Raw genomic sequence first — 25,877 nt, forward strand, 5'->3', positions numbered from 1 at the left:
GTTATAGTCCCTGCCTCAACGACCTCCTTGGGCAGCTCTTTCTATACACCCACCATTCAGAGTGGAAAAAGTTGTCCCTCGGGTTCCTATTAAATCTTTCCCCTCTCACCTTAAAGCTACTTCCTCTGGTTCTTGCTCCCCCTACTCAGGGTAAAAGACTCTGCACATCCACCCTATCTCTTCCCCTCGTGATTTTATACTTGACCATCATCGAAAACACACAATCTTCATACACTGTTACGTCGTTTATTAGATCATTTTCTTTACAAAACACTGAGGCAGTTTTTAAGCAAATTAAGTTAGGAACACTATGATAGAGGTGACATCAGTAACATGTCCACAGTGACAATAGATAGAATGGCAACCTTCTCTAAACGACCAAATTATACAACACTATTTAAAAATAAGTAAATTAAATGCTGTGAATTTATAAATAAAATAAAACCTTCTTTGGCACATTTTAAGATTTTGTCAGTGCAATGTTTATTTATTTACAAATGGCTTCGGCCTGTGAGATGGCAGCTATTGCTTTCAACAGCGTAAACTAACTAGGATCAACATATAAGAATATGAGGCATAGAAAGGGTAGATAACCAGAACCTTTTTCCCCCGCGGATGAAAATAATCCAATCCTAGACGGCACATCTTTAAAGTGAGAGGGGTAAAGTTTAACGGAAATGTGCAGGGCCAGTTGTTTTTAGAGGGTGGTGGGTGCCTGGAACGCGCTGCCAGGGGTGATGATTGAAACCAATGCGATGGTGGCATTTGAGACTTGGATAGGCACATGGATAGGGTATGTGGGGTATATGCATTATGTGCCGGCAGGTCTTGGGTTCATGTTTGGCACTGACCTTGTGGGCCAAAGGGACTGTTCTCATGAATTTCTCCAGTATTTAATTTTGTTACACCAGTGTCTTATTATTTACCCAGCCACCATCATTCTCTGATGTCTAACCGTTGAATTCAACACAATTTTTGGCATTAAATTGTGAGGTAGGAGTGTGGGCAAATGTACATTAAATTGCACAATTAGGTTTGGCATTTTTCAACAATTACTTTGTTTTTCCCAATTGTCTGCACAAAAAATTCAAAGTTGTACATTAGTGTGCGAGCTTTAAGTCCTTCCAAAGTGTGCAAAATGGTAACAAAGCTGGTACTCAAATATTTAAAACAATTACTGCAAAGTGCCCATCTATATTTCTCAAAAAGTTGTTGCAAAGCTCTAACCTCCATTTCTTTGTGTTCAGCCATTAGAATCTGTTAGTTCAGTGCAATCTTATTTCCTCTTCGAGTCAGAGAGTGATACAGTGTGGAAACAGGCCCTTCTGCCCAACAATGTCCCAGCTACACTAGTCCCACTTGCCTGTGTTTGGCCCATATTCCTCCAAACCTGTCCCATCCATCCTTCAATCTGCAAAACTACTCAATTTTTGTATCATCAGCAAACTTGCTAATCTTGCCCTGTGTGTTCTCATCCAAATCATTGATGTAGATGACAACAATAACAGGCCCAGCACCGAACCCTGAGGCACACCACTAGTCACATGCATCCAGTCTGAGGAGCAACCTTCCATCATCCTCTACTTCCTTCCATGAAGCCAATTTGCCATCCTTGGATCCCGTGTGATCTAACCTTCCAGAGCAGCTTACCATGCAGAACCTTGTCGAACACCTTGCTGAAGTCCATGTACACATCTACAGCTCTGCCCTCATCAACCTTTTTGGTCACGTCTTCAAGATACGTGCAACACAACCTCCCACGTACAAAGCCATGCTGACTATCCCTAATCAGCCCTTGTCCATCCAAATGCCTGTATATCTTATCCCTCAGAATACATCCTAGTAACTTGCCAACTACAGATGTTAAGCTCACCGGCCTATAGTTCCCAGCATTTTCCCTGCAGCCCTTCTTGAAAAGAGGTACAACATTTGCCACCTCCAGTCTTCCGGCACCTCTCCTGTATTTAAGGACGACTCGTAAATTTCAAACAGGGCTCCCGCAATTTCCTCTCTAGGTTCCCACAATGACCTCGGATATATCAGATCAGGCCCTGGAGATTTGTCTACCTTCAAACACGACAGTACCTTCAGTACTACTTCGACAGTAACCCTGACTGCTCAAGATTATTTTTTTTGTGTCTCAGCTCTTTATTTTTCTTTTAAGGATCTACATAGCTAAGACAACTAGAGCAGCTTAATTGACTAATCAATGTTGGGAATAACTTAAAATGAATGCAGGTTAAGTTTTTAAAGATGGAAATCTTAAAAATGTTTAATATACAAAATACTGTTCATCTGAAATAAGCCAACTTAGCACAGATAAGCATTTAAAACCAGGATGAATGTGCCTGTACAGCGGAGTATTACACAGATAAACATCTAAAGCTGGGACCAGCACGTCTGTGCAGTGAGCGTTAACACAGGAGGAAAACTCAACAGGTCAATGAGTGTCTATGGTAACCAAAACATACAAAAGGCTAATGTCTCAAGTTATAGGATCAGAATTAGGCCATTTGGCCCTTCAAACCTACTCCTTCATTCAATCGTGGCTGATCTATCTTTCCCTCTCAACCACATTCTCCTGTTTTCACTCCATAACCACTGACACCCGTACTAATCAAGTACTAATCCCCGCCTTTAAAATATCCAATGACTTGGCATCCACAGCCGTCCGAGGCAATGAATTCCACAGATTCGCCACCCTCTGGCTAAAATTCCTCATCTTCTTTCAAAAGTTAGACCAAAGGTCTCGGACTAGTCTTCATGATTGAGAAAACAGGATGTCTAACAGTGCTAGCCTCATTTGCCAGTGTTTGACCCATATATATCCCTCAAAACCTTTCCTATCCGTGTACCTGTTCAAATGTACTTTAAACATTGGAATTGCACTTGCCCCTGCAATTTCCTCTGGTAGTTTGTTCCATTTATACAGGCTTCTTTCACTGAATAGCACATAAACAAAAGCATTTTGCTGTACTTCTGTACGCTTTGCAATAAATTAAACTAATTCCCAATGTCCTCTATGTGGAAAAAGTTGCCCTTGGCCCCTTTAAATCTTTTCCCTCCCTTAAACCTATACCCTCCAGTTTCAGATTTCCATTTATCCAACCCCCTCAATTTTATATACTTCTCGGATCATTCCCTAACCTCAATCAGAAAAAGTGTCTTTCCAAGGCCTTTACGTTAGCGTGCAAATCCAGCCCCGGTTTCAACTTGGCAACACCTCGCACATATCCGTGTTGAATTCCATCTGCCATTTATTTGACCAAATTCACCACCTGATGCAATCTTCGATAACCACCTTCACCGTCCATGACACCACCAATTGTGCTGTCATCTGCAAACTTTACTTCGTCAGTTAATCTAGATCTTTGATGTCCTTCTACACTGCCCACTCCACACCAAGTTGAGTCACCTGCAAACTTACTAACCATGGAAGGTCACAAAGTGCTGGAGTAACCCAGCAGGTCAGGTAGCATCACTGGAGAATGTGCATAGGTGATGTTTTGGGTCAGGGCCCTTGTGTCCTTTTGTGTAAGCCAGCATCTGCAGCTGCTTGTCTCCATGACCTCCTAATTGTGTTGAGAATACAGCCGTCCAAATCCTTAATATAGACCCTAAACAAGGGTGGACCGAGCATCGATCCCTGCGGCAAACCACTGCTTACAGGCCTCCAATCTGCAAAACCCCACTCCACTCCCACCACTGCCTCCTTCCACTAAGCCAATATTGCATCCAGTTGACTAGCTTACCCTGGATCCTGCGTGATCCAAAGTTCCTGAACAGCCTAGCATGTGAGACCTTGTCACCGGCCCTGATAAAGTCCACACTGTTTATTTACTGACAAATTGAATCCTGGCAAGGTGGGGTGGAGGGGGGATCCAATTCATTTGTTTCAATAACACTTCACTGACGTTTATGGTTAGCACAAGTTTTGCCATGTTCATAGTGGCTTGGAATGAAATTTACTGGAGTATCGCTGGTGGAATAAAAACAGCAAATTGCAGAAACACTTGGGTCAAGCAGCTTCTGTGGAAGGTGAAAATAGGTTTACATTTCAGTTTCAGGGTCCTTCATCAGAGCTGTTGATGATATTCTTTTCTTAGTTACATTTCCAGAGATATTCTTTGTTTTAAATCAAGATTGTTCAATGCAAGATCTCCCTCCGCATCTTTGGAACTTGGTCTTCTCTGATCCACAGGGTTACCTGTAGATAAATAAACATGAGCAATATCACACATTATCCTCTCAATGTTGCACATTATCTACCCTCTCACCAATTAGAGAGCAGTCCTGACTTCTCCTCTACCTCATTAGAGACCCTCAAACTATCTTTAATCAGACTTTAGCGCTCTAAACGTTATTCCCTTGATCCTGTATCTGTACACTGTGGGTGACTTGATTGTAATCATGTACAGTCTTTCCGCTGACTGGATAGCACGAAATGAAAAGCTTTTCACCGTACCTCAGTACACAAATAAACTAAACTTTCTGTGTGGAGTTTGCATGTTCCCCTTGTGGGTTTCCTTCTATGTCCCAAAAATACGTGGGTTTGTAGGTGAATTGGCCCTAGTGCATAGAAAATGGATGAGAAATTGCGAAAACATACAATTGGTGTGAACAGGCGATTGATGGTCGACATGGGCTGCAGCACCTGTTTCTACGCTGTGTCTCTAAACTCAGAGTATTTTAAACTTAAATGAAGGCAAGAAGGTAGATCTAGCTAAAGTGAATTTGCAATTTAGACAAAGCAAACTCAATTGTATGATAATGGCTTACATTATCCACAATAGATACACTTCACTAAGAGAGGACCTGCCGTCTGTGCAAAAAATCTTCCATCTGTGCAAAAATCTGTGCAAAAAAATATTAAAGATGGTAGTAATCTTTAAAATATATAGTTGTACAAAGGTGGATGGGCAGTCAGAAATGGAGATAGAATACAAAATAGGTAACTAATTTAGTTTAGATATACAGCATGGAAACAGGCCCTTTGGCACACCAAGTCCATGGCGACAATTGATCACCCGTTCACACTAGATCCATGTTATCCCAGTTTTGCATCCTGCACACGCGGGAAGTTAATTAACCCACAAACCCGTGAGCAAGTAGGCCACTAATTAGCGGTCTTGCACTTACAATAATTAGGCAAAGAAGGATTGACAACACAAGATCACCACACCTTCTCTATCTTACCCAAAAAGGATTGCTACAGTCCAACATTGCCAAGTCCAGTAGAATAACATTGCACAGGAACTTTTAGAAGGAACATTCACATGTCCCGCAAGTTTGTCCTCCTCAAATACATCAGTGAAACTATGGCATCAATGAAGAAATTTGGACAGTTTTTCAAGCCCATCAGCGCAGAATATCAGGCTCTGCTCCCATGTTGTGTTAAGATTCCACCATGTTATAGGAAAGATGTTGTTAAGCTGGAAATGGTGCAGAGAAGATTTACAAGGATGTTGCCTTGCCTCCATATCAAAGAGAGCAATGCGAGGTGATGTATTTTAGAAAGTTCAACATGGAAAGTAGCAGAACCCACAGAGTGAATAGTAGGGCTCTGGGGAGTGTTGTAGAGCAGAGGAATCTAGGATGAAGGTACAGTGCCCTCCATAATGTTTGGGACAAAGACCCATCATTTATTTATTTGCCTCTGTAGGCCACAATTTGAGAATTGTAATAGAAAACAATCACATGTGGTTAAAGTGCACATTGTCAGATTTTAATAAAGGCCATTTTTATACATTTTGGTTTCACCATGTAGAAATTACAGCAGTGTTTATACATAGTCCCCCCATTTCAGAGCACCATGTTTGGGACACATGGCTTCATAGGTGTTTGTAATTGCTCAGGTGTGGTAGAAGAGAGCTCTCAGCACCTAGTCTTTCCATCACCTTTGGAAACTTTTATTGCTGTTTATCAACATGAGGACCAAAGTTGTGCCAATGAAAGTCAAAGAAGCCATTATGAGACTGAGAATGCCAGAGTTACTTGAAATTAGAGATATCAATGCTGTAATGTGGTTTGTAAGCATACCATTTCATCTGTGAAACACAGTGGTGGGGGTGTTATGGCCTGGGCATGTATGGCTCACTTATCGTCACTGATGATACAACTGCTGATGGTAGTAGCATAATGAATTCTGAAGTGTATAGACACATCCTATCTGCTCAAGTACAAACAAAAGCCTCAAAACTCATTGGCCGGCGGTTCATTCTACAGCAAGACAATGATCCCAAACATACTGCTAAAGCAACAAAGGAGTTTTTCAAAGCTAAAAAATGGTCAATTCTTGAGTGGCCAAGTCAATCACCCGATCTGAACCCAATTGAGCATGCCTTTTATATGCTGAAGAGAAAACTGAAGGGGATTAGCCCCCAAAACAAGCATAAGCTAAAGATGGCTACAATACAGGCCTGGCAAAGCATCACCAGAGAAGACACCCAGCAACTGGTGATGTCATGAATCACAGACTTCAGGCAGCATTGCATGCAAAGGATATGCAACAAAATACTAAACATGACTACTTTCATTTATATGACGTTGCTGTGTCCCAAACATTATGGTGCCCTGAAATGGGGAGACTAGGTATAAACACAGCTGTAATTTCTACATGGTGAAACCAAAATGTATAAAAGTGGCCTTTATTAAAATCTGACAATGTGCACCTTAACCACATGTAATTTTTTCTATTACAAATCTCAAATTGTGGAGTAGAGGCAAATAAATAAATGATGGGTCTTTGTCCCAAATATTATGGAGGGCACTGCACATAGTTCCTTGAAGGTGGCATCACAGGTAGATGGGGTAGTCAAAAAGATCTTTGGCACATTGGTCTTTATCAGTCTGAGTATTGAGTAGAGATGTTGGGAGGTCATGCTGCAGTTTTAAGATGTTGGTGAGGCCGCATTTAGAGTATTATGTTCACTTCTGAGCACCATGTTATAAGAAAGATTCTTAAGTTGGCAAAAATGCAAAAAAAACATATGTGCCAGGACTCGAGGGCTTGAGATATAGGGAGGGTTTGAGCAGGCTTGGACTCTATTCCTTGGAGTGCAGGAGCATGGGGGTTTATATTATTGAGGTGTACAAAATCATGAGAGCAATAGATTTGGCAAACGACTCTGCATTTACCCAGAGTTGGGGAATCGAGGAGCAGAGGACATAGGTTTAAGGTGGGGGGGGGGAAGGTTTAATAGGAACCCGAGGGGTAACTTTCTTTACACAAAGGTATATGGAACGAGCTGCCAGTGGAGGTTTGGACAGGTACCTGGCTAGGACAGGATATATATGCCAAACGCAGGTAGGTGCGACTAGTATAGATGGGGCATGTTGGTCGGTGTGGGCAAGTTGGGCTGAATGGCCCGTTTCCACACAGTATGACTCAAGATGATTTGGTAAATATAGAACACTGGATATCAGTTAAGATCCAGACCATCAGTTCCTTCAAAAAACGTATCTACACAAATCCCGAAATATTTTCGGTCTTTGTACACCTAACGCAAGATAATCAAACATGATATTCTGAGTCTGCAGTTACCTACATACTCACCTGATGGCTGTGGCTTTGTTTCTTCTCCGTTTTCTACATGAAGGAAATTTTTATAATGTTAAAAAAAATTAGGAAGTCAGTTACCTAGTATTAATTTACTGTTAGTAATGTTATTAATTTATTGTACTACTGATTATCATATCTGTGTATCACTGCGTTAATGGACCTGAAAGCTGCAGCAAGCAAGTGTGAAAAAAGTTTCCGACCCGAAACGTCACCCATCCTTTTTCTCCAGAGATGCTGCATGACCTGCTAAGTTACTCCAGCACTTTGTTTCTATTTTTGGGATAACCAGACCTCCCAACATTTGATTTTACAAATTCATAATTTTGATGTCCAAAATTCAGAATTTGACATCGATATTCATAATATGGCGTGTAATGCAACTTTTCAGCAAAAAAAAGTATGCACGCCAAATGGGCATACGCTTTGCGCTACATTCATGTGTGAAAAACGACTATTATTTCCAACAGTCTGTAGTTCCTGGACATCATGTACAATGTCAGGCCTATCATGAGTATATCCTGCTATTTATAGAAAGGTTATTGAACAGAGATACTTTTTGCAACACAAAGAAAAAAATTGTTCTGTTTTGTTTTTTCTATTTTGCTTTTTCCTTACGCATCCCAATTCTCTTGGTATTGAATAAAAGATCAATGGTCATTAAATGTATGACTAAGTTATGAATTAAAGAGTCGATATATGTGACTCGACTAAGCATACGGAAGGATTTCATAGCGTGAGTCTGTGACCATGCTAACAAGGATCGCAATACAACGCATCAATATTGACCATCCGAAAACAGTTGGTAATTTTGATCACTCCTATACCATCTGGCACAGCGTTTCTGAACCTTTTTACCCTTGCGGAACTCTTGAAATAATTTTTATGTCTCAGGGAACCCCTACATAAAAAATTGTCACATACAGCTCCTGTCCACTGACCACTAAAGGCCGTTTCACACTGGCACCATATAGACGTCGCTAAATATATTCCCTATGATAATACTTTTCAGGCACGTGAGTGCAGTCGAAAAAAGAGAAAGAGCCGAGCGCTTGAGCGAGGCGTACAGCGGGGGTCAAAAAATGGAAAATTTACACACAAAATGACCAGTTTCAAGCCTCAGTGCATTTCAAAGTAAAAACGGACATTACAAAATAATGTGAACATGTCACTGTATACTAAACATTTTTATTATTTTAATTAATTTAGTTATATAATTTTGCACTGAAATTTAATATTTACTCATTACAGTTCCATCATTGATTTTCTGGCACTCTTGGTTCCAGAGCTTTGCTGGTTTATCCAGCCAGCCAAGGAAGTCGGCTATGGGGATAGATGTGCTGGCTCCAGCTGGGCTGGAGTTCCAGACACGGCCACAGGTTGCAAATTCAACCCACCGATCGGCCGTGGAAGTCCCGATGAGGTCGAGATTGGCTGCCTTGCCCAGCCTAGGTGCCGTGTTTTCAGGGAGACTTCCAGGGCGGGGATTTCTCGCAGAACCCCTAGCGGCCGAATTGACAAATTGCAATTACCGACTGTTTTGCGGAAAAACGTGAGGCGAAATCGGAATGGCGGAAATGAAATAAGAAAGCGGAAACTTTCCGCCAAATTCAGAAGGGTTGGCGGGGTGAATAACCCAGCATCTGCAGTTCTTTGTTTTCATTGTTTTGTGGCCGTACATATGACAACCAAACACTTCACTTTAGACTTTAGAGACACAGTGTGGAAACAGGCCCTTCGACCCACCCATTTTGTGCTGACCAGCGATCACCCATACACTAGCAGTATCCTACACACTAAGGACAATTTACAAAAACCAGAGGACTTGGGTTTAAGGTCAGATGGGAAAGATTGAATTGGTCTTTGAGTTGTGGGGATATGGAATGAGCTGCCAGAGGACACAAAGTGCTGGGGTAACTCAAGAGGCTCAGGCAGCACCTCTGGAGAACTTGGTAGGTGACATTTGGGGTCACCACCCATATTCTCCAGAGATGCTGCCTGAACCTCTGAGTTACCCCAGCACTTTGTGTCCTTTTATGTAAACTAGTATCTGCAGTTCCTTGATTCTATGAACTACCACAGGGTTTTTGAGACGGGTACAATAACAGCATTTAAAAGACATTTGGACAGGTACATGGATAAGATAGCGGGATGTGGACCAAATGCAGATAAATGGGACTAACCTAGGAAGACACCTTAGTCGGCATGGATAAGTTGGGCTGAAAGGCCTGTTTCCTTGCAGTAGGACTATTACAACTGCAGGCACTAAGGCCTACACAATCTCCCGGTTGCCAAACATTTTAACTCCCCTTCCCATTCTCGTACTGACCTTTCTGTTCTGGGCCTCCATTGTCAGTGAGGTCATGTACAATTTGGAGGAACAGCACCTCTTATTTTGCTCGTGCAGCTTACAAACCACATTACAGCATTGATATCTCTAATTTCAAGTAACTCTGGCATTCTTCGTCCGCCCCCCCCCCCCCCTCCAAGTCATTCTACTAGTTCTGCTGTCGTTGTCGTTGTATCCTTGTCGTTGGCACATCTTCCCCAGCCAACAATAGGCCATTATGGACTCAACCCTTCCTGAGGTCATCTGTTGCCGGCCGGCCCTGTTTTGTTCTGGCTTTCTCTATCTTCAAGTCTGAGGAAGGGTTCTGACCCAAAACGTCACATGCTCCTTTTCTCCAGAGATACTGCCCAACCCGTTGAGTTACTCCAGCAATTTGTGTCTACCTTCAGGTACAAGGATTGTGACAAACTCACCTGCTACTACAAGCTTGCTCTCTTCTCTGTCTTCTGCAAGAAAACAATTGATAAAAAACCCAAATTATAAAAAGGAAAAGAGGTCGGGAAGTATAGAATATTAATGATTATAACAAGTTACTAAGGATTGCAACATTTACTCACGTGCTGATTCAGGTTTGGCTTCTCCATCTTCTACAGGAATAAAAGTGCAACAATTAATGTCACAAGTGGAAGAATTGCAAAGAATATTTACGATTATAACCAAAAAAGCAATTGTGTACAGTATTGGATCCAATAAGAATTACAAAGTTGTCAGAAAAATAGCAAGTGTGAGGGCTGGGAGCAGTTTAGAATTTGGTTTCAAACTAAAAGTGATTGAGGTGTTTTGTTGGATTATTCATTTCCCCCCATTGCTGCTCAACTTGCTGTGTTCTTCCAACAGATTTATGGTTGGACACAAGGAACTGCAGATGCTGGATCTTGGAGCGAAATACAAAGTGCTGGAGGACTCAGCATGTGAGGCAGCATCCGTGGAGGGAATAGTTAGATTTTGGGTAGGGAACCTTAAGACCATGACAAGTTACCGTGACAAATGCTAAGCGGGCTTTCAGTACAAGAGGTCAACACAGTGGCGCAGTGATAAAGTTGCTGTCTCACAATGCCAGACAACCGGTTTCCATTCTGACTATGGGTGCTGTCGGCATGGAGGTTGTACGTTCTAACTGTGATCACGTGGGTTTTCACCGGCTGCTCCAGTTTTCTCCTACACTCCAAAGATGTGTGGGTTTGTAGGTTAATTGGTTTTGGTAAAAATTGTAAAATTGTCTCTAGAGTGTAGGGTAGTGCTAGTATACGGGGATGATTGCTTGTCGGTGCAGACTCGTTAGGCCAAAGGGCCTGTTTCCAAGCAATACCTCTAAAGTCTGAAGGTCCAACAAAGGTACAGAAACAGGCCTTTTGGCCCACAATGTCTATGCCAAACACGATGCCAGGTTAAACTAATCTCTTCCTGCACGTGATCCATATTCTCAACATATCCATGTGCCTGTCTAAAAGCCTCTTAAACATAACTATCGTATCTGCCTCCACCACTAACACCAGGTACCCACCACTGTGTAAAAAAAAAGGCTATTCCTATATTCTACTGTTCTATGGTAAACTAGTAGATGAGAAAGATTTTCGGATTCACAAGCCTTTGAGGTACAGGGAGAGAGCAGGAATATGACATTGACATAGAGCATTAATAGACAGTGCAGGCTTGAATGGCCAAATGTTTTACATCTTAGGTACAGAAGCTTGAAAGCACACACCGCCACACTTAGGAACAGCTACTTCCCCACATCAGGCTTCTGAACGGCCTTTGCATAAGCTAGGGTGTTGTCTGATTCACCTGTACCCCATTGCGGACATTGGACTTTGTCTATGGAAGTGGTGCGCGTCAATGCTGAAAACTATATTCTGCACTCTACCTTCCCCTTCGCTCTACCTATTGTACTTGAGCTTGAACTGATTGTATCTTTGTCAGGCATATCCGATCTGTTTGGATAGCATGTAAAACAAAGCTTTTCACTGCACCGCAGTACACATGACAATAACAGTTCAAATGTTATCGGAGCAAAATTGGCCCATCAGGTTCACTCCGCCATGGCTCATCTATCTTTCTCTCTCAACCTCATTCTCCAGCGTTCTCCCAATCACTCATGTTAATCAAGAACCTATCCATTTCTGCCTTAAAAATATCCATTGACTGCCTCCACAGCCTTCTGTGGCAATGAATTCCACAGATTCACCACCCTCTGACAAAATAAATTCCTTCTTATCACCTTTCTAATGGTACGTCTTTTTATTCTAAGGCTATGGCCTCCAGTCCTAGACTCTGCCACGAGTAATAAATCTAAACCGAAGATAGACACAAAAAGCTGGAGTAACTCAGCAGGACAGACAGCATCTCTGGAGAGAAGGAATGGGTGACGTTTCAGGTCGAGACCCTTCAGATTTCCTACAGAATAAATCTAAACCTCCCAGTCTTCCATGTTTCTACTAGGATTCAGCTGTGCTGTGTTACCTTGTGAAGATTCACGCTTTGGAAATTCTCCGCAAGGTAGTTTGTTAGCAATGCCTTTAAAAAAAATGGAAACAAATCTATTGCAAGCATTGCAATTGGAAAATTATTGGTACCGAGAGCAATTTCTGACTGACAAATTCTGTATGAAGCTTGTTCATCATCCTGGCTATTGTAATGTGCCACAGGCACACAGATCCTGTATTTTAATAATTCATTGCATTGAATGCAGAGGCTTTATAAGGTACTGGTCAGACCACATTTGTCATATTGTGAAGATAGACACAAAATGCTGGAGTAACTCAGCAGGTCAGGCACCTTCTCTGGAGAAAATGAATAGGTGCCGTTTGAAACCTTTCTTCAGATTGCACGTAGAAGTGGGGACAAGGGAATAAACTGGAGGTGACAAAAGGCAAGAATAAAACGAGGGGCCAAAGTAGGTTCTGCTCTCTATCTTGTCTAAACCTATCGGTATTTCCAAGGACACCATCAATTTTATTTTTTTAGCTCCTACCTATGTAAATTGGGGAGGCAGACGAGGATGGAATGAGATTTGATTGAGTAGCAGTTAACAAATTGCTAGGGTAGCGCTGCTGTCTCACAGCTCCAGCGACCCCGGTTCGATTCCGACCATGGCTACTGACTGGGCGGAGTTTGCACGTTCTCCCTATGAATGTGTGGGTTTCCTCCCACATCCCAAAGACTTGTGGGTTGCAAGGTTAATCGGCCACCGTAAATTGCCCCTATTGTGCAGGTAAGTGATCAAAGATATGCGGAGGTATTGAGATTGTGGGGAGAATAAAATGGGATGAGTTGAAAATGGGTGGTCGATGGATGTCATGGACCCAATGGGCCGAAGGGCCTGCTCCCTGCTATATCTCATATCTATCTAAAGTAGAATGAGGCATTTCTGATGGTTTCAACAAACCATAGTTGTTAGATTGGAGGAGTCAAGGTGCTTTCACTGGTACAGTCTCAAAAATCTGTCCGTATTACATTCAACATTCAGTTATTAAGAAAGCAGAGAAGGTGAATACTTACATTTACGTACCACAAATACCACTAAAATGGCTACAACGATTATGATCACAATTACAGCTATAATCAGCAGGATACGATTTCGTCCCTTTTCTGAAGAAAGATTAAAATGGAAAAAAAGTTTTTAAACAGAAGATAGACACAAAATGCTGGTGTATCTCAGCAGGTCAAGCAGCATCTCAGGAGACAAAGAATAGGAAACGTTTTGGGACCGAACGCTTCTTCAGACTTTTACATTTGGATGAACAAATTTAGTACTTTATCTGTACTTTTATTTGCTAAGTTGTCGTGTGCCTCAAACTATGCAGCTCAGGAATGCTGACGCAAGAAACTGCAGATGCTGGAGCCTTCAATAAAACGCAAACGTGCTGGAGAAATTCAGCAGGTCAGGCAGCATCTGTGAAGGGAGTGGACCAGCAAAGTTTAAGGTCAGATCCCCTCTTCAGTCTGCCCATTCCCTCCATAGATGATGCCTAACCCACAAGAGCTCCCCCAGCACTATTTTCTCAGTGCATGAAATGTACTGGATTCAATATATCACTTGTGTTAAATGAGCTCAACCAAAGCCCTAATGGGATCAATGATCTACTGCAACATATACCTGGGATACACAAAGTGGAACTTTGATCAGATATTAGACATTTCAGGTATGAAGAGTCCATGCCAACCATCAATCACAACGGTGATCGGGCTTATCACCAACGGGGATGAAACAAATTATAGAGCGGAGGTGCAGAACCTGGCGGACTGGTGCTCGGATAACAACCTGTCCCTAAATATCACCAAGACCAAGGAGCTGATCATCAACTTCCGTAGGTCACATAACGGGGAATATGCCCCGATCTCTATCAACGGGGACAGTGTGGAGAGAGTGTCCAGCTTCGTTTCTGGGCACTCACATTTCGGAGGACCTAACATGGTCCAATAACACTGCTGCGCTGGTCAAGAAGGCACAACAAAGACTGTTCTACTTAAGAACACTGAAAAAGTCTGGTCTACCCCAACAGCTGCTGACGACCTTCTACCGCTGCACCATAGAGAGCATCCTAACGCATGGCATCCCTGTGTGGTACCTCAGCTGCACGGAGGCAGAAAGGAAAGCTCTACAGCGGGTAGTCCATAGAGCTCAGAGGGCCATCGGAACACAGCTACCAGACTTGGAGGGCATCTACAACACACGATGCCTCAGAAAAGCCACCAGCATCCACAAAGACTCTTCACACCCCTGCAACAGTCTGTTCGAACTCCTTCCATCGGGCAGACGATACAAGGCCTTCTACGCCCGCACCTCCAGACTCAGGAACAGCTTCATCCCCAGGGCCATAGCTGCTATGAACCGGTCCTGCTGAGCCGGATGGCCACAACGCATAGATCAACTTGCACTTTACCCTGTCTAAAAATTGTTACAATTGTTTCGTTTCGTTGGGTTGCTGTTAATTACTTAAATTATTGCATCGTATGGGAGGCGCATTCCCAATCTCGTTGTACCCCTGGGTACAATGACAATAAAGATATATTGTATTGTATTGTATTGTATCAATCACACATTCACACTGGTTCCATGTTATCTCACTTTCTTATCCACTGCCAATGCACTAGGGGCAATTTACAGAGAGCCAATTAACCTACAAACCCCACTCGTCTTTGGGATGTGGGAGGAATCCCGAATATCTCACTTTCTTATCCACTGCCAATGCACTAGGGGCAATTTACAGAGAGCCAATTAACCTACAAACCCCACTCGTCTTTGGGATGTGGGAGGAAACCCACTTGGTCGAGGGAGAACGTGCAAACTCCAGACAGACAGAACCCGAGGTCAGGATTGAACCCGGGTCTCTGACACTGAGGTGGCCAGGGGTAAATGCAAGGATTGTTAGAGTCATTGGTCACGGCCGGAGGAGGCTTTTCAGCCCGGCTGGTGGTGAAGGTCGGCAGGCCTGTAAGAGATCCGTAATAACCTTGGCCAGAGTCCACGCCGACCATCTACATATTTGTATGCATTTTATTTGGACAGGTACATGGATAGGAAAGGTTGGGGGGGGGGATATGGGCCAAACGTGGGCAGGTGGGACTAATTTAGATGGGGCACCTTGGTCGACGTGGGCAAGTTGGACCGAAGGGCCTGTTTCTGTGCTGTGACCATGTGCATCCATGAACAGATCTTGATTAAAATAATCTATTCCCATCTCCTTGCCTGTAGTTAGTCCGCACAAGACTGTTGCCCTCCTCACTCCCCTTGACTCTCCAAGGAAGGCAGTATAATGGTGATTGCTTACTGGTTTCATGCGGCACAGTTGCAAAGCTGGGAGTCCTAAACCGCCGGCTGCTGCATCCTGTCTCCATAGACCGGGAGAGATTGCAGAGAATTGTGCACGCAGCCCAGACCTTCACACAAACCAACTTCCCTTCCACTGACCATCTACACCTTGCGCTGCTTCCGCAAGGACACCAGCATAATCTGCGAGTCTCACCCCGGCCACTCCCTCCTCTCCCCTCAGGCAAGAGGTACAGAGGTGGGAAAACAGACACATTCAGATTCAGGAACAGTTCCTAGCTGTTATTAGACAGCTGAACCATCCTACCCTTGGCAGACGCTTTCACCAAATGCGTGAACAGAATCTCCATCTCCCTTTTCTGTGCCCTCCCCCACTTACATATCTTCCACTATCCCACCCGTCTTCTGCTTCTTCCACCCCTACATCTATTCCTCTGGCTTTACATTTCACTCTTCTCTTCTTATCCCACACCCTTGTCTCCTTTTCACCTCCAGCCTGTCTCTTACTCCACCCGTCCATCAATCAGCACCTCCTCACCAGTATGCACATCACTCCCCAGGTTTTGACCTGCCCCCACCCTGCCCCCCACCCCTCTTTCCAGCTTTCTTCCACCCCCTACTACAATCTGAAGAAGGGTCCTGGCCTGAAATGTTCTGTCCATTCCCTCCACAGACACTGCCTGACCCACTGAGGCCCTGTAGCAGCCTGGGGCTTGCAAGGATTGGGCGGTGCCCCAGAAGACCTAACGTGTGGACTGGACTTTGAAAATGGTGCCAAAACCTGCTGTCCATTGCATGCGGTCATACTGGATTATTTCTATGCTCTTTGTACTAATCGAGGAGTGAGCTTAGGTATGGCAATACTTTACTGAACTGCATGCAATAAAGAATTTCATTGTATGTCTGTACATGCGATAATAAAGAATCATTGAATTAAGTTACTCCAGCACTATGTGCTTTGCTCAGTAGATTTAAGCTTCTATTATGTATGTTCCGGTATGTTCCCCGATCCACTTAACTTTCAATTCAATTTTCCAGCTGAGGCAGAAACAGAACACACAGGTTCAGGGTGGCACAGTGCTAGACACTGGTTTGATCCTGACAACAGGTGCTGTCTGTACGGAGTTCGTACGTTCTCCCCGTGACCTGTGTGGGTGTTCTCTGGGTGCTCCAATTTCCTTCCACTCAAGACATACTTGTTTGTAGGTTAATTGGCTCTAGTAAAATTGTAAATTGTCTCAAGAGTGTGTGTGTGTAGGATAGTGTTAGTGTGTGAGGTTTGCTGGTCAGTGTGGACTTAGTGGGCTGAAGAGCTGTTTCCAAGCTGTATCTCTAAACTAAACCAAACCCGAGATCGACACAAAGTACTGGAGTAACTCTGGGTCAGACAGCATCTCTGGAGAAAAAGGATGGGTGACGTTTTGGGTCGGGACTTTTCTGGAAATCATCATCATCAAACCAAATCAATCATCAGAGCAAAACCAGCATCCGCAGTTCCTTTCTGCTCATTCAGTAATATCTGGACTCCCTAATTTAACATTATATTTGAACCATACTTAAATGAGTCCACCAGCCACAGCATAGTTTGTACAAAATGGAACTGATATACATGTTGGTCATCAATGTAACCATGTAGCAATCCGTTTGTGAAAGCCACACCGATTCTATATTAAAATAAAGTGCACATTGTACAAAAATATGATCTCATGGTTTTTCAGCTCTAAAAATGGTTTCTTATAATATTCTTACCATTTTCTAAGCATTGTTTTATGTTAAAAGGGTCGCTCTGAACCAGGTCTCCTGGTTGCTTCACGATGCAGGTATATTCACCAGGAAATAGTTCAGGATTCTTTATTGCCAGGCTGGTTCCTTCAGGTGTTAAATCAAAATGTTCACTTTGCTGCACACTCCTGTTTTCATACTTCCATTCCCTTGTAACAGGAACTGTTACAGAGCAGGTCAGGTGAATAATGGAGTCATTTACGTCACAGCTAATTGTTGGCTTCGAAAGTGGTACTACAAGAAAGAAAATAAGTTTTAATTAGGCAAACACTGTAAACTGTTGGTAAATTTAATGCTCTCATTTCACTCATCTCACCAGTGAATAGCTTTGATCTGCTTGCTATCCAAACACATCAGGGCATAGTGATAGAGTTGCTGCCTTCCAGCTCCAGAGACCCAGATTTGATCCTGACTAAGGGTGCTATCTGTATGGAGTTTGCATTTTCTCCCTGTGACTGCGTGGGTTTCCTCCGGGTGGTCCCACATCCCAACGACGTGTGGGTTTGTCAGTTAAAGTACCTTGTAGAAACAAGGAACTGCAGATGTTGGGTTTACACAAACTGACAATGTGCTGGAGTAACTCAGCAGGTCAGGCAGCAACTCTGGAGAACATGGATAGGTGACATTTCGGTTTGGGACCCTTCTTGAGACTGATGAATAAAATTGCCCCTGGTGTGCAGGTAGTGGATGAGAATGCAGGATAACAGACCTAGCGTGAATGGGTGATTGATGGTCGGCATGGACTCGGTCGGCCAAAGGGCCTGTTTCCATGCTGTTATCACTAAACTAAAAACAAAAGACCTGCGGTTTGTAGGCTAATTGGCCTCTGTAAAATTGCCCCGTATGTAGGGAGTGGATGAGAGAGTGGGATAACATGGAACTAGTGAATGGGTGATTGGTGTGGACTAGTTGGGCCGAAGGGATTGTTTCTATGCTGTATCTCTAAAATTCAAACTAATGTCATGGAAGTCCACATTTGACAGCACTGCAAGGTTATCTTCATCATAAATACTCAAAGGCAAAGACCTCACCCACATGAATAACAAGTATATACCTAATACGAAAACATTTTAATTCAGTTTTCAATAAGAGACAGATGATACTCACCATTCACAAATAGCTGGTAAATAACTTCAACAAGTGTACCTGCTGTAGATGTGAAAGCAAGCTTATATATCCCGGAATCATTCAGTAGCAAATTCTTTATCATTATTGTATTTCCTATTAAGTTAGTTCTTTCAAAGAAATTTCCAAAATAGGAAACATTTTTGCCATCTTCCCACTCAAGTACTTTGTTGCCTTGAAACGTGAGTAAAATTTCATCTGTCTCTGGAGGTCTCTTGAAAGGAAACGTTACATTAGATCCCTCCAGCCCATTTACTAATTGATTGTTTGAAGACTTGCAGATTGAAACTGAGAAAGAGAAAAAAAAATAAGTTAAAGTTAGACAGATAAATCTGACAAGCACTAAAACTCCATGAAAACTAAAGCAATATTTTACACTAGGACTGCATCTTAGCCTGATTAGGTAACTAACAACACTCCCCTTTTCCTGTTTCCCCTTCCATCTACCCAACCTAGATGCACACCCCTTTCTCCCACTGACCTGTCCCCTTTTCCCCCCCTTCCTTCCCCGTCCCCATCTACCTACATCCATAGAGTCTTACAGCATGGAAACAGGCCCTTAGGCCCAACGTGCCCCTGCAGACTAACATGCCACAACTACACCAGTTCTACCTACCCACATTTGGCCAATATATCCCTCTAAACCTTTCCTATCCGTGTACCTGTCCCTTTCTCTAGCTTCACGTTTTGCACCTCTTCATTCCATATCGTACAGCCTTTTGTCATTTTCCCATCTCTGGTCTTTTGTTCACCCATTTGCCAATCAAAACCCCCCTCAGCTGATTTTCATTGTACCTCAGTAAAGGTGATAATAAACTAAACTATAATTCCCTTTTATCAACTTAATTTGAAATTCCATAAAAAATGACATTAATCTAATCACTTTTTCTGCATTCAGAACAAAGTATGCTTAAATACCACCTGTATGATTTTGTTGAGCATTTTAACATGAACAGGAACAAGCTGAATTATTACAATACAAGCAGAATTGCAAATTACAAAACTCAGAAACATGCAAATCAACCCTTTTTCAGAACACAGGCTTGCTGAAATCCATTAAAAAAACCTCAATCTACGTATTGTGACAGAAAGGGAATGCAGAGTAAAGTATTGAGCATTTTCAAACATAAAATGTCAAACCTTCATTGTATTTTTAATCTGCACTTTCTCCGTTCCTGTAACACTATATTCTGCACTCAGTTTAGTTCTGCATTTTGCACTAACCGTTGCACTCTTGGATGGTATGATCTGCCCAGAGAGCACACAAGACAAAGTTTTCCACTGTACCTCATTACATGTGATGAAAATAAACCAATACTACATGGTGTAGTATTGCCCAATTCATCTCAAAGAATGGGCCAGGGACGTTGAAATTAGTCATGGAGTCATGCAGCACAGAAACAGCACCTTTCAGCTCAATTTCTTCCCAGCTCAGCTATCAGGCAACTGCAAAATCCTATCAACAACTAGAAGCTACTATCAACTTCTGGAGAACCTTGAACAAATTGGACTTTACCTTGCGCTAAATGTAATTCCCTTTATCATGTATCTGTGCACTGTGAATGGCTCAATTGTAATCTCATATAGCTTTTACGCTGACTGGATAGCACGCAACAAAAAACATTCACTGTACCTTGGTACACGTGACAATAAGCTAAACTTGCCCATGCTGACATAGATGCCCCTTCTAAGCTAGTCCCACATGACTGCATTTGGCCCATATTCCACTAAACCTTCCGATCCATGTGCCCGTTCAAATGTACTGTAAACATTGCAATTATACTTGCATTATCTAAATATATATATTAGTAAAACCCTCATCTTGTATATTTGTGGGTTTGTGGATATATTTGTTCCCGAAATACAGCCAAAACAGTACACGATAGCGCAACAATTTTAGGCCCACCCAACTCACCATTCGCCTGTGGTCTCAATTGATCAAGTTTTCTTACATTTTAAAAGCAATTTACCCGTCCCGGCCTGCCCCGTGCCTGACCTTCCTCCCATGGTGCAGCACGGCAGCAGAGGGTCAAAGAAGATGGCCGTCACCGTTGAGCTGCCGCTGCAGGAGAGGTTTGCACCCAACGGGTCCATGGCTCGCTCTGGCCACCCTCGATGGCCGCCCGGGGCCAGGGTGAGCGGCTCCCTCTCCCCTTTCCTCTCTCGCCCAAGGCCCCGGGGGAGTCTCCCCGGCCGGCAATGGGTCCACGGGTCGTCAGTTGGGGGAGGGTTGCCGAGCCCACAGGTTTGGACCCAACAGGTCCTTGCTGGACCCGCAGGAAAGGTTTGGACCCAACAGGTCCATGCCCATCTAGTGGCTTTTAAATGCTGTTATTGCACCCACCTCAACAACCTCCAGTGGCAGCTCGTTCCATATACCCACCACCCTTTGCAAGAAAAGGATGCCCCTCAGGTTCCTAGTAAATCTTTCCCCTCTCACCGCAAACTCGTATCCTTTGGTTCTCCAATTCCCCTGCTCTGTGTAGAAGACTGTGCATTCACCCTCTCTGTTCTCCTCATTTTATACACCTGTATAAGATCACCCTTCAGCATCCAGCACTCCCAAGGAATAAAATCCTAGCCCGAATATCAGGCCTTTGAGTCTTGGCAGCTTCCTCGTAAATCATCTCTGCACTCTTTCCTGCCTAACGACATCCTTCCTGCAGCAGCGTCACCCTTTACAATTCTTCTTTATATCTAACAGGCTCTGAAAATTAAACGCTGAAAATTAAATATTCAATTATGCTCAAAATGCAATTAATTTCTCACTTTCAAAGACTCGCAACGCGTCTCAATTGTTCGATAAGGCAGCACCAGCTAACATCAAAATACAAGACATAGAAACAAGATACGCAGGTATCGACAATTCCTTCATTTTGCCCCATTCCTGCTCTGACCACCGGGTGACGCCAGCAATGGCTGCCTCGCCAACAATTCTGTCTGTCATTTCTTCTGTTTTTGTTATTTTAAGTACGTGTTAAAAAGTATGTTTTAGTGCTCCTTGGTTTGTTTTATGCGGGGGGTGGGGTTGGGGGAAACTTTTCTTCAATCGCTTACCTCGACCGAGATGCGATTTCTTTCCGTATCGTATCTCAGTCCCCACTGCGGCCTTACATCGTGGAGTGGCCTTTCCTGGAGACCGACCAGGCGCTTGAATCATTGGCGTGGTGCGGACTTACCATCGTGGAGTTTGCATTCCCTTTGCCAGGGATCAACTGTGGAGAGCTCCAACCGCGGGCCTGTGGACTTTAACATCATGGAGCCCTCGGTCCCTGGTTAGAGACTGATTCGGGAGCTCCAAGCCGCAGAGAGTTTCAACCATCCCGATGCGGGAGTTTCGATCACCCCAACGCGAGGGCTTCGGATCGCCAGCTGCGGGAGCTTTGATCGCCCCGACTGCTGATGGTTCGACAGCCCCGACCTCAGGAGAATAAAGAGGGAGAAGATTGGACTTTATTACCTTCCATCGTAGTGAGGAATGCAGGTAGCCGCTGTGGTGGATGTTTATCTTAATTTTAATTTTACGTGGCTGTGTTTCTTGTTGCTTTTCACTTAGTATAGTGTTATGGTAGCTCAAATTTCACTGTACCTAAATTGGTATGTGACAATAAACTGACCTTGAAACCTTGAGGTACAGTCCCAAAACCAGCAAACTGCTCGAGGAAGGTGGTCAAGGTAGATACTACATTGGCATTTAAGACATAGGAAAAGGTCCACGAAAAGAAAAGGTTTAGAGGGATATGGACCAAATGCAGGCGAATGGGACTAGCTTAGATAGACATCTTGGTCGGCATGGATGAGTTGGGCCGAAGAGCTCGTTTCCCTGCTGTACACTGTGATTCTAACAACTTTTAGAAAGCACTTGGATAGGTTTCAAAGGTCTTTTGTTGTAACATGTACCAATTAAGGTACAGTGATTTGTGAATTACCATACAGCCATACGAAATAAAAGCAACAAGACACACAACTACATAAAAATTAACATAAACATTCCACCACAGCAGATTCCCCACATTCCTCACTGTGATGGAAGGCAAAAAAGTCTAAGCTTCTTCCTCTTTATTCTCCCGCGGTCGGGGCAGTCGTACCTTCCGTGGTCGGGGAGATCGAAGATCACGCACCTAGCAGTCGAAGTCCCCGCGGGGCAATCGAAGCTCCCGCGGTTTGGAGTTCCCAAAGACGGTCTCTGACTAGAGACTGCGGGCTCCGCGATGTTAAAGTCCGCAAGCACCCACGGTTGGAGCTCCGAGGTCGATCCCTGGAAAAGGGATCGCGGGCTCTGAAATGCATTTAATACACCTATCCTACCAAACATCATAGCCACCTAACCTATCGAACATCATAGCCTAGCCTCGCCTAATTTAAACGTGCTCAGACACTTACATTAGCCTATAGTTGGGCAAAATCATCACACTTCACAAGATACAAGGAACTGCAGATGCTGCTTTAATACAAAAAAAAGAAAGTGTGGAGTAACTCAGCGGGTCAGGCAGCATCTCTGGAGAACATGAATAGGTGATGTTTCGGGTTGGGACCCTTCATGCATCTTCCTTCTTTATCTCACACTTTAGCTCCGGTCTCAGCTATCAGCCGATCAAAGCCCCCTCCCCTTACCTGTATCCATCCATAACTTGCCAAACTTTGTCCCGCCCCCTCCACTCTTTCCAGCTTTCTTCTCCTTCCGACGATGAGTCTGAAGAAGGGTCCCAAACCAAAACATCACCTATCCATGTTCTCCAGAGGTGTAGCCTGACCCGCAGCCTGCTGAGTTACTCCAGCACTTTGTGCATTAACTGCTGTATATATTCTATCTTTACATGGCAAAAACATAGCAAGCATTCCAAATTACTTGCATCAAAGAAAACAAGGTTTAGTCACTTAAGGGCATCATTCAGCAGGCGGCTCAAGCAAAGGAGGATAAAGTTTGAGAGGCAAAGATTAGGAGGAATTTCTGGACTCACAGCAAGGAAGACAACAGTGCAGTAATTAATTGAAAATCAAAACAAAAACTAGTTGCTGAAAATCCAGAATAAAAATAGAAAATGCGGAAAGTACTTGCTAGGCCAGAGTTTAAATGTTGAAAGGGAAACAAAGTTAATGATGAAATGCAAAACAAACTTTTGTCAATGTACCTCGCTCGGTACATCTGTCCTAAAGCAAATGTTTCAAATTAAACACTTGAACTCTAAAGTGATTAAACAAGTTTGTTTGAAGTTGCTGGCATGACTGTGGACGTTGATGGGAGAGGAGGGGATGTATTTGAAGGGTCTCGACCCGAAACATTCATCATCAATCCGGTCACACGCTCTTCTCCCCACTCCCATCAGCAAGAGGTACAGAAGTTTGAAAATGCATACCTCAAGATTCAGGGACTGTTTATTTCCAGCTGTTATCAGGCAACTGAACTGTCCTCTCACCAGTTAGAGAACGGTCCTGACCTCCCATCTACCACATTGGAGACCTCTGAACTATCTTTAATCAGCTTTATTTTGCACTAAATGTTACACCCTTTAGTCTGCATCTGTACATTGTGGACGGCTTGATTGTTATCATTGATAATCTTTCCGCTGATTGGATAGCATGCAACAAAAAGTTTTTCATTGTACCACAGTACACATGACAATAATAAACTAAACTTTCTCTGTTCTCCACCAATGCTGCTCGCTGAGTTACTCCGGCATTTTGTGGGGTTTTTTTGAGGCGGTGTCTTTGATAGTCAATATCTAATTCAACAATTTCAGATCACTTGTTTTGTCTGCCTGTATCATAGCTGGCCACATCTGTTGTAAGGTTATTCATCTGGGATATTACCTCAGTTTTTCTCTCTCTGGAGACATGGCCTGATTTATTGGGTTTTTCCCCAGGACTCTCCTTCTGGTTTCAGGTTCAGCAACAATTCTGGCCTACATTTCACAGCTTTAACAAGTTCTACTCCTCCATTCATGGCTGATCTATATTTCCTTCTCAACCCCGTTCTCCTGCCTTCTCCCCTTAACACCCTTACTAATCAAGAACCTATCAACCTCCATGTTAGAAATATCCATGGGCCTTCATAAGCCTTCAGTGGCAATGAATTCAGAGTCACCACTCTCTGACTACAGAAATTCCTTTTCATTTCCTTTCTAAAGGTACGTCCTTTTATTCTGAGGCCAAGGCGTCTGGTCCTAGACTCTCCCACTCGTGGAAACATCCTCAATATATCCAGGCCTTTCACTATTCGGTAAGTTTCAATGAGGTCCCCCTTCACCCTTCTAAACTCTAGTAAACACAGGCCCAGTGTCGTCAAATACTCATCATATGTTAAACCAACCATCCCTGGGATCATTCGCGTAAACCTCCTCTGCTGGACCCTCTCCAACGCCAGTACATCCTTCTTCAGATATAGAGGCCAAAGCAGCTCACAATACTCCAAATTTCCTCCCACATCCCAAAGACGAGTGGGTTTGTAGGTTAATTAGCCCTCTGCAAATTGTCCCCAGTGTGCAGGGAGTGGATGAGAAAGTGGGATAACATGAAGGTAGTGTGGGCTGAAGGGCCTCCACACGTTCAACACCCGAGGTCAGGATTGAACCCGGGATTCCAACGCTGTGAAGCAGCGGCTCTGCCAGCTGCATTTAAAGTTATTGAAGCAAACAATGGCGATTCTGAGGCATTTGTCACCTAAAGAAGGGCTGACACAACGTTGTCAGTCGATGCATTGGGAAGACAGGCTGGGGGTACTGACGACAGATGGGAAATTTGCAGCTCTGAGCTCCAGGCTGCGACAAGCATGAGAAGGACGTCCACGACTCCTTCTCCCTTCATCCCACCACTCCCTCCATCTCCATCCTCTCCTCTCTTCCCTCTCTTCCCTCCTCTCCTCTCTTCCCTCCTCTCCTCTCTTCCCACTCCCTCTCTCCTCTCTTCCCTCCTCTCCTCTCTTCCCTCCTCTCCTCTCTTCCCCCTCCCTCTCTCCTCTCTCCCTCCTCTCCTCTCTCCCTCCTCTCTTCCTTCCCCCTCTCCCCATTTTCTTCCACTCTCCTTTCCCCTCTGCTCCCTTTCCCTTCCCCACCTCCACCCACCGGCCGATGCCGGCCCGCTGACTCACTTATGCCGAGTAGGATGGCGGCGCTGAGAGCCCGCGCCATCGCCATCGCCATCGCCGAGGCTGGGCCCGTGTCCCGGAGCTGAGGCCTGGTCCCGGTGTCTGGCGGACGCGCTGTCGATTACCGGGGCTCCGGCTGTGCTGTGCCGCGCCGCGCCGCGCCCTTCCTCGGCTACGCTACGCTACGCGCCTCCCCTTCCCCCCCCAC

General features: G+C 44.0%; 1 protein-coding gene across 1 annotated transcript; it reads right to left on the minus strand.

Moving 5' to 3' along the window:
• Positions 1-238: 238 nt before the first annotated feature.
• On the minus strand, positions 239-25,877 carry LOC144598811 (uncharacterized). The gene is made up of 9 exons (XM_078409256.1): positions 25,673-25,877; positions 18,568-18,873; positions 17,428-17,694; positions 13,407-13,496; positions 12,369-12,422; positions 10,466-10,495; positions 10,322-10,354; positions 7,556-7,588; positions 239-4,207 (listed from the first exon to the last, which is right to left on the minus strand). Exons 1-9 carry the CDS (start codon positions 25,722-25,724, stop codon positions 4,107-4,109), a joined length of 966 nt encoding a protein of 321 aa, XP_078265382.1. The 5' UTR covers positions 25,725-25,877; the 3' UTR covers positions 239-4,106.

The sequence above is a fragment of the Rhinoraja longicauda genome, chromosome 12, assembly GCF_053455715.1.
Source record: "Rhinoraja longicauda isolate Sanriku21f chromosome 12, sRhiLon1.1, whole genome shotgun sequence".
Classification (NCBI taxonomy): domain Eukaryota; kingdom Metazoa; phylum Chordata; class Chondrichthyes; order Rajiformes; family Arhynchobatidae; genus Rhinoraja; species Rhinoraja longicauda.

Coding starts and splice junctions, on each gene's coding strand:
- LOC144598811 (XM_078409256.1), bottom strand. CDS start 25,724: ATGGCGATGGCGATGGCGCGGGCTCTCAGCGCCGCCATCCTACTCGGC. Junction 7,589..10,321: donor GAGCAAGCTTGTAGTAGCAG/GTGAGTTTGTCA, acceptor TCCTTCATGTAG/AAAACGGAGAAGAAACAAAG. Junction 4,208..7,555: donor AACAAAGCCACAGCCATCAG/GTGAGTATGTAG, acceptor ATTTATCTACAG/GTAACCCTGTGGATCAGAGA.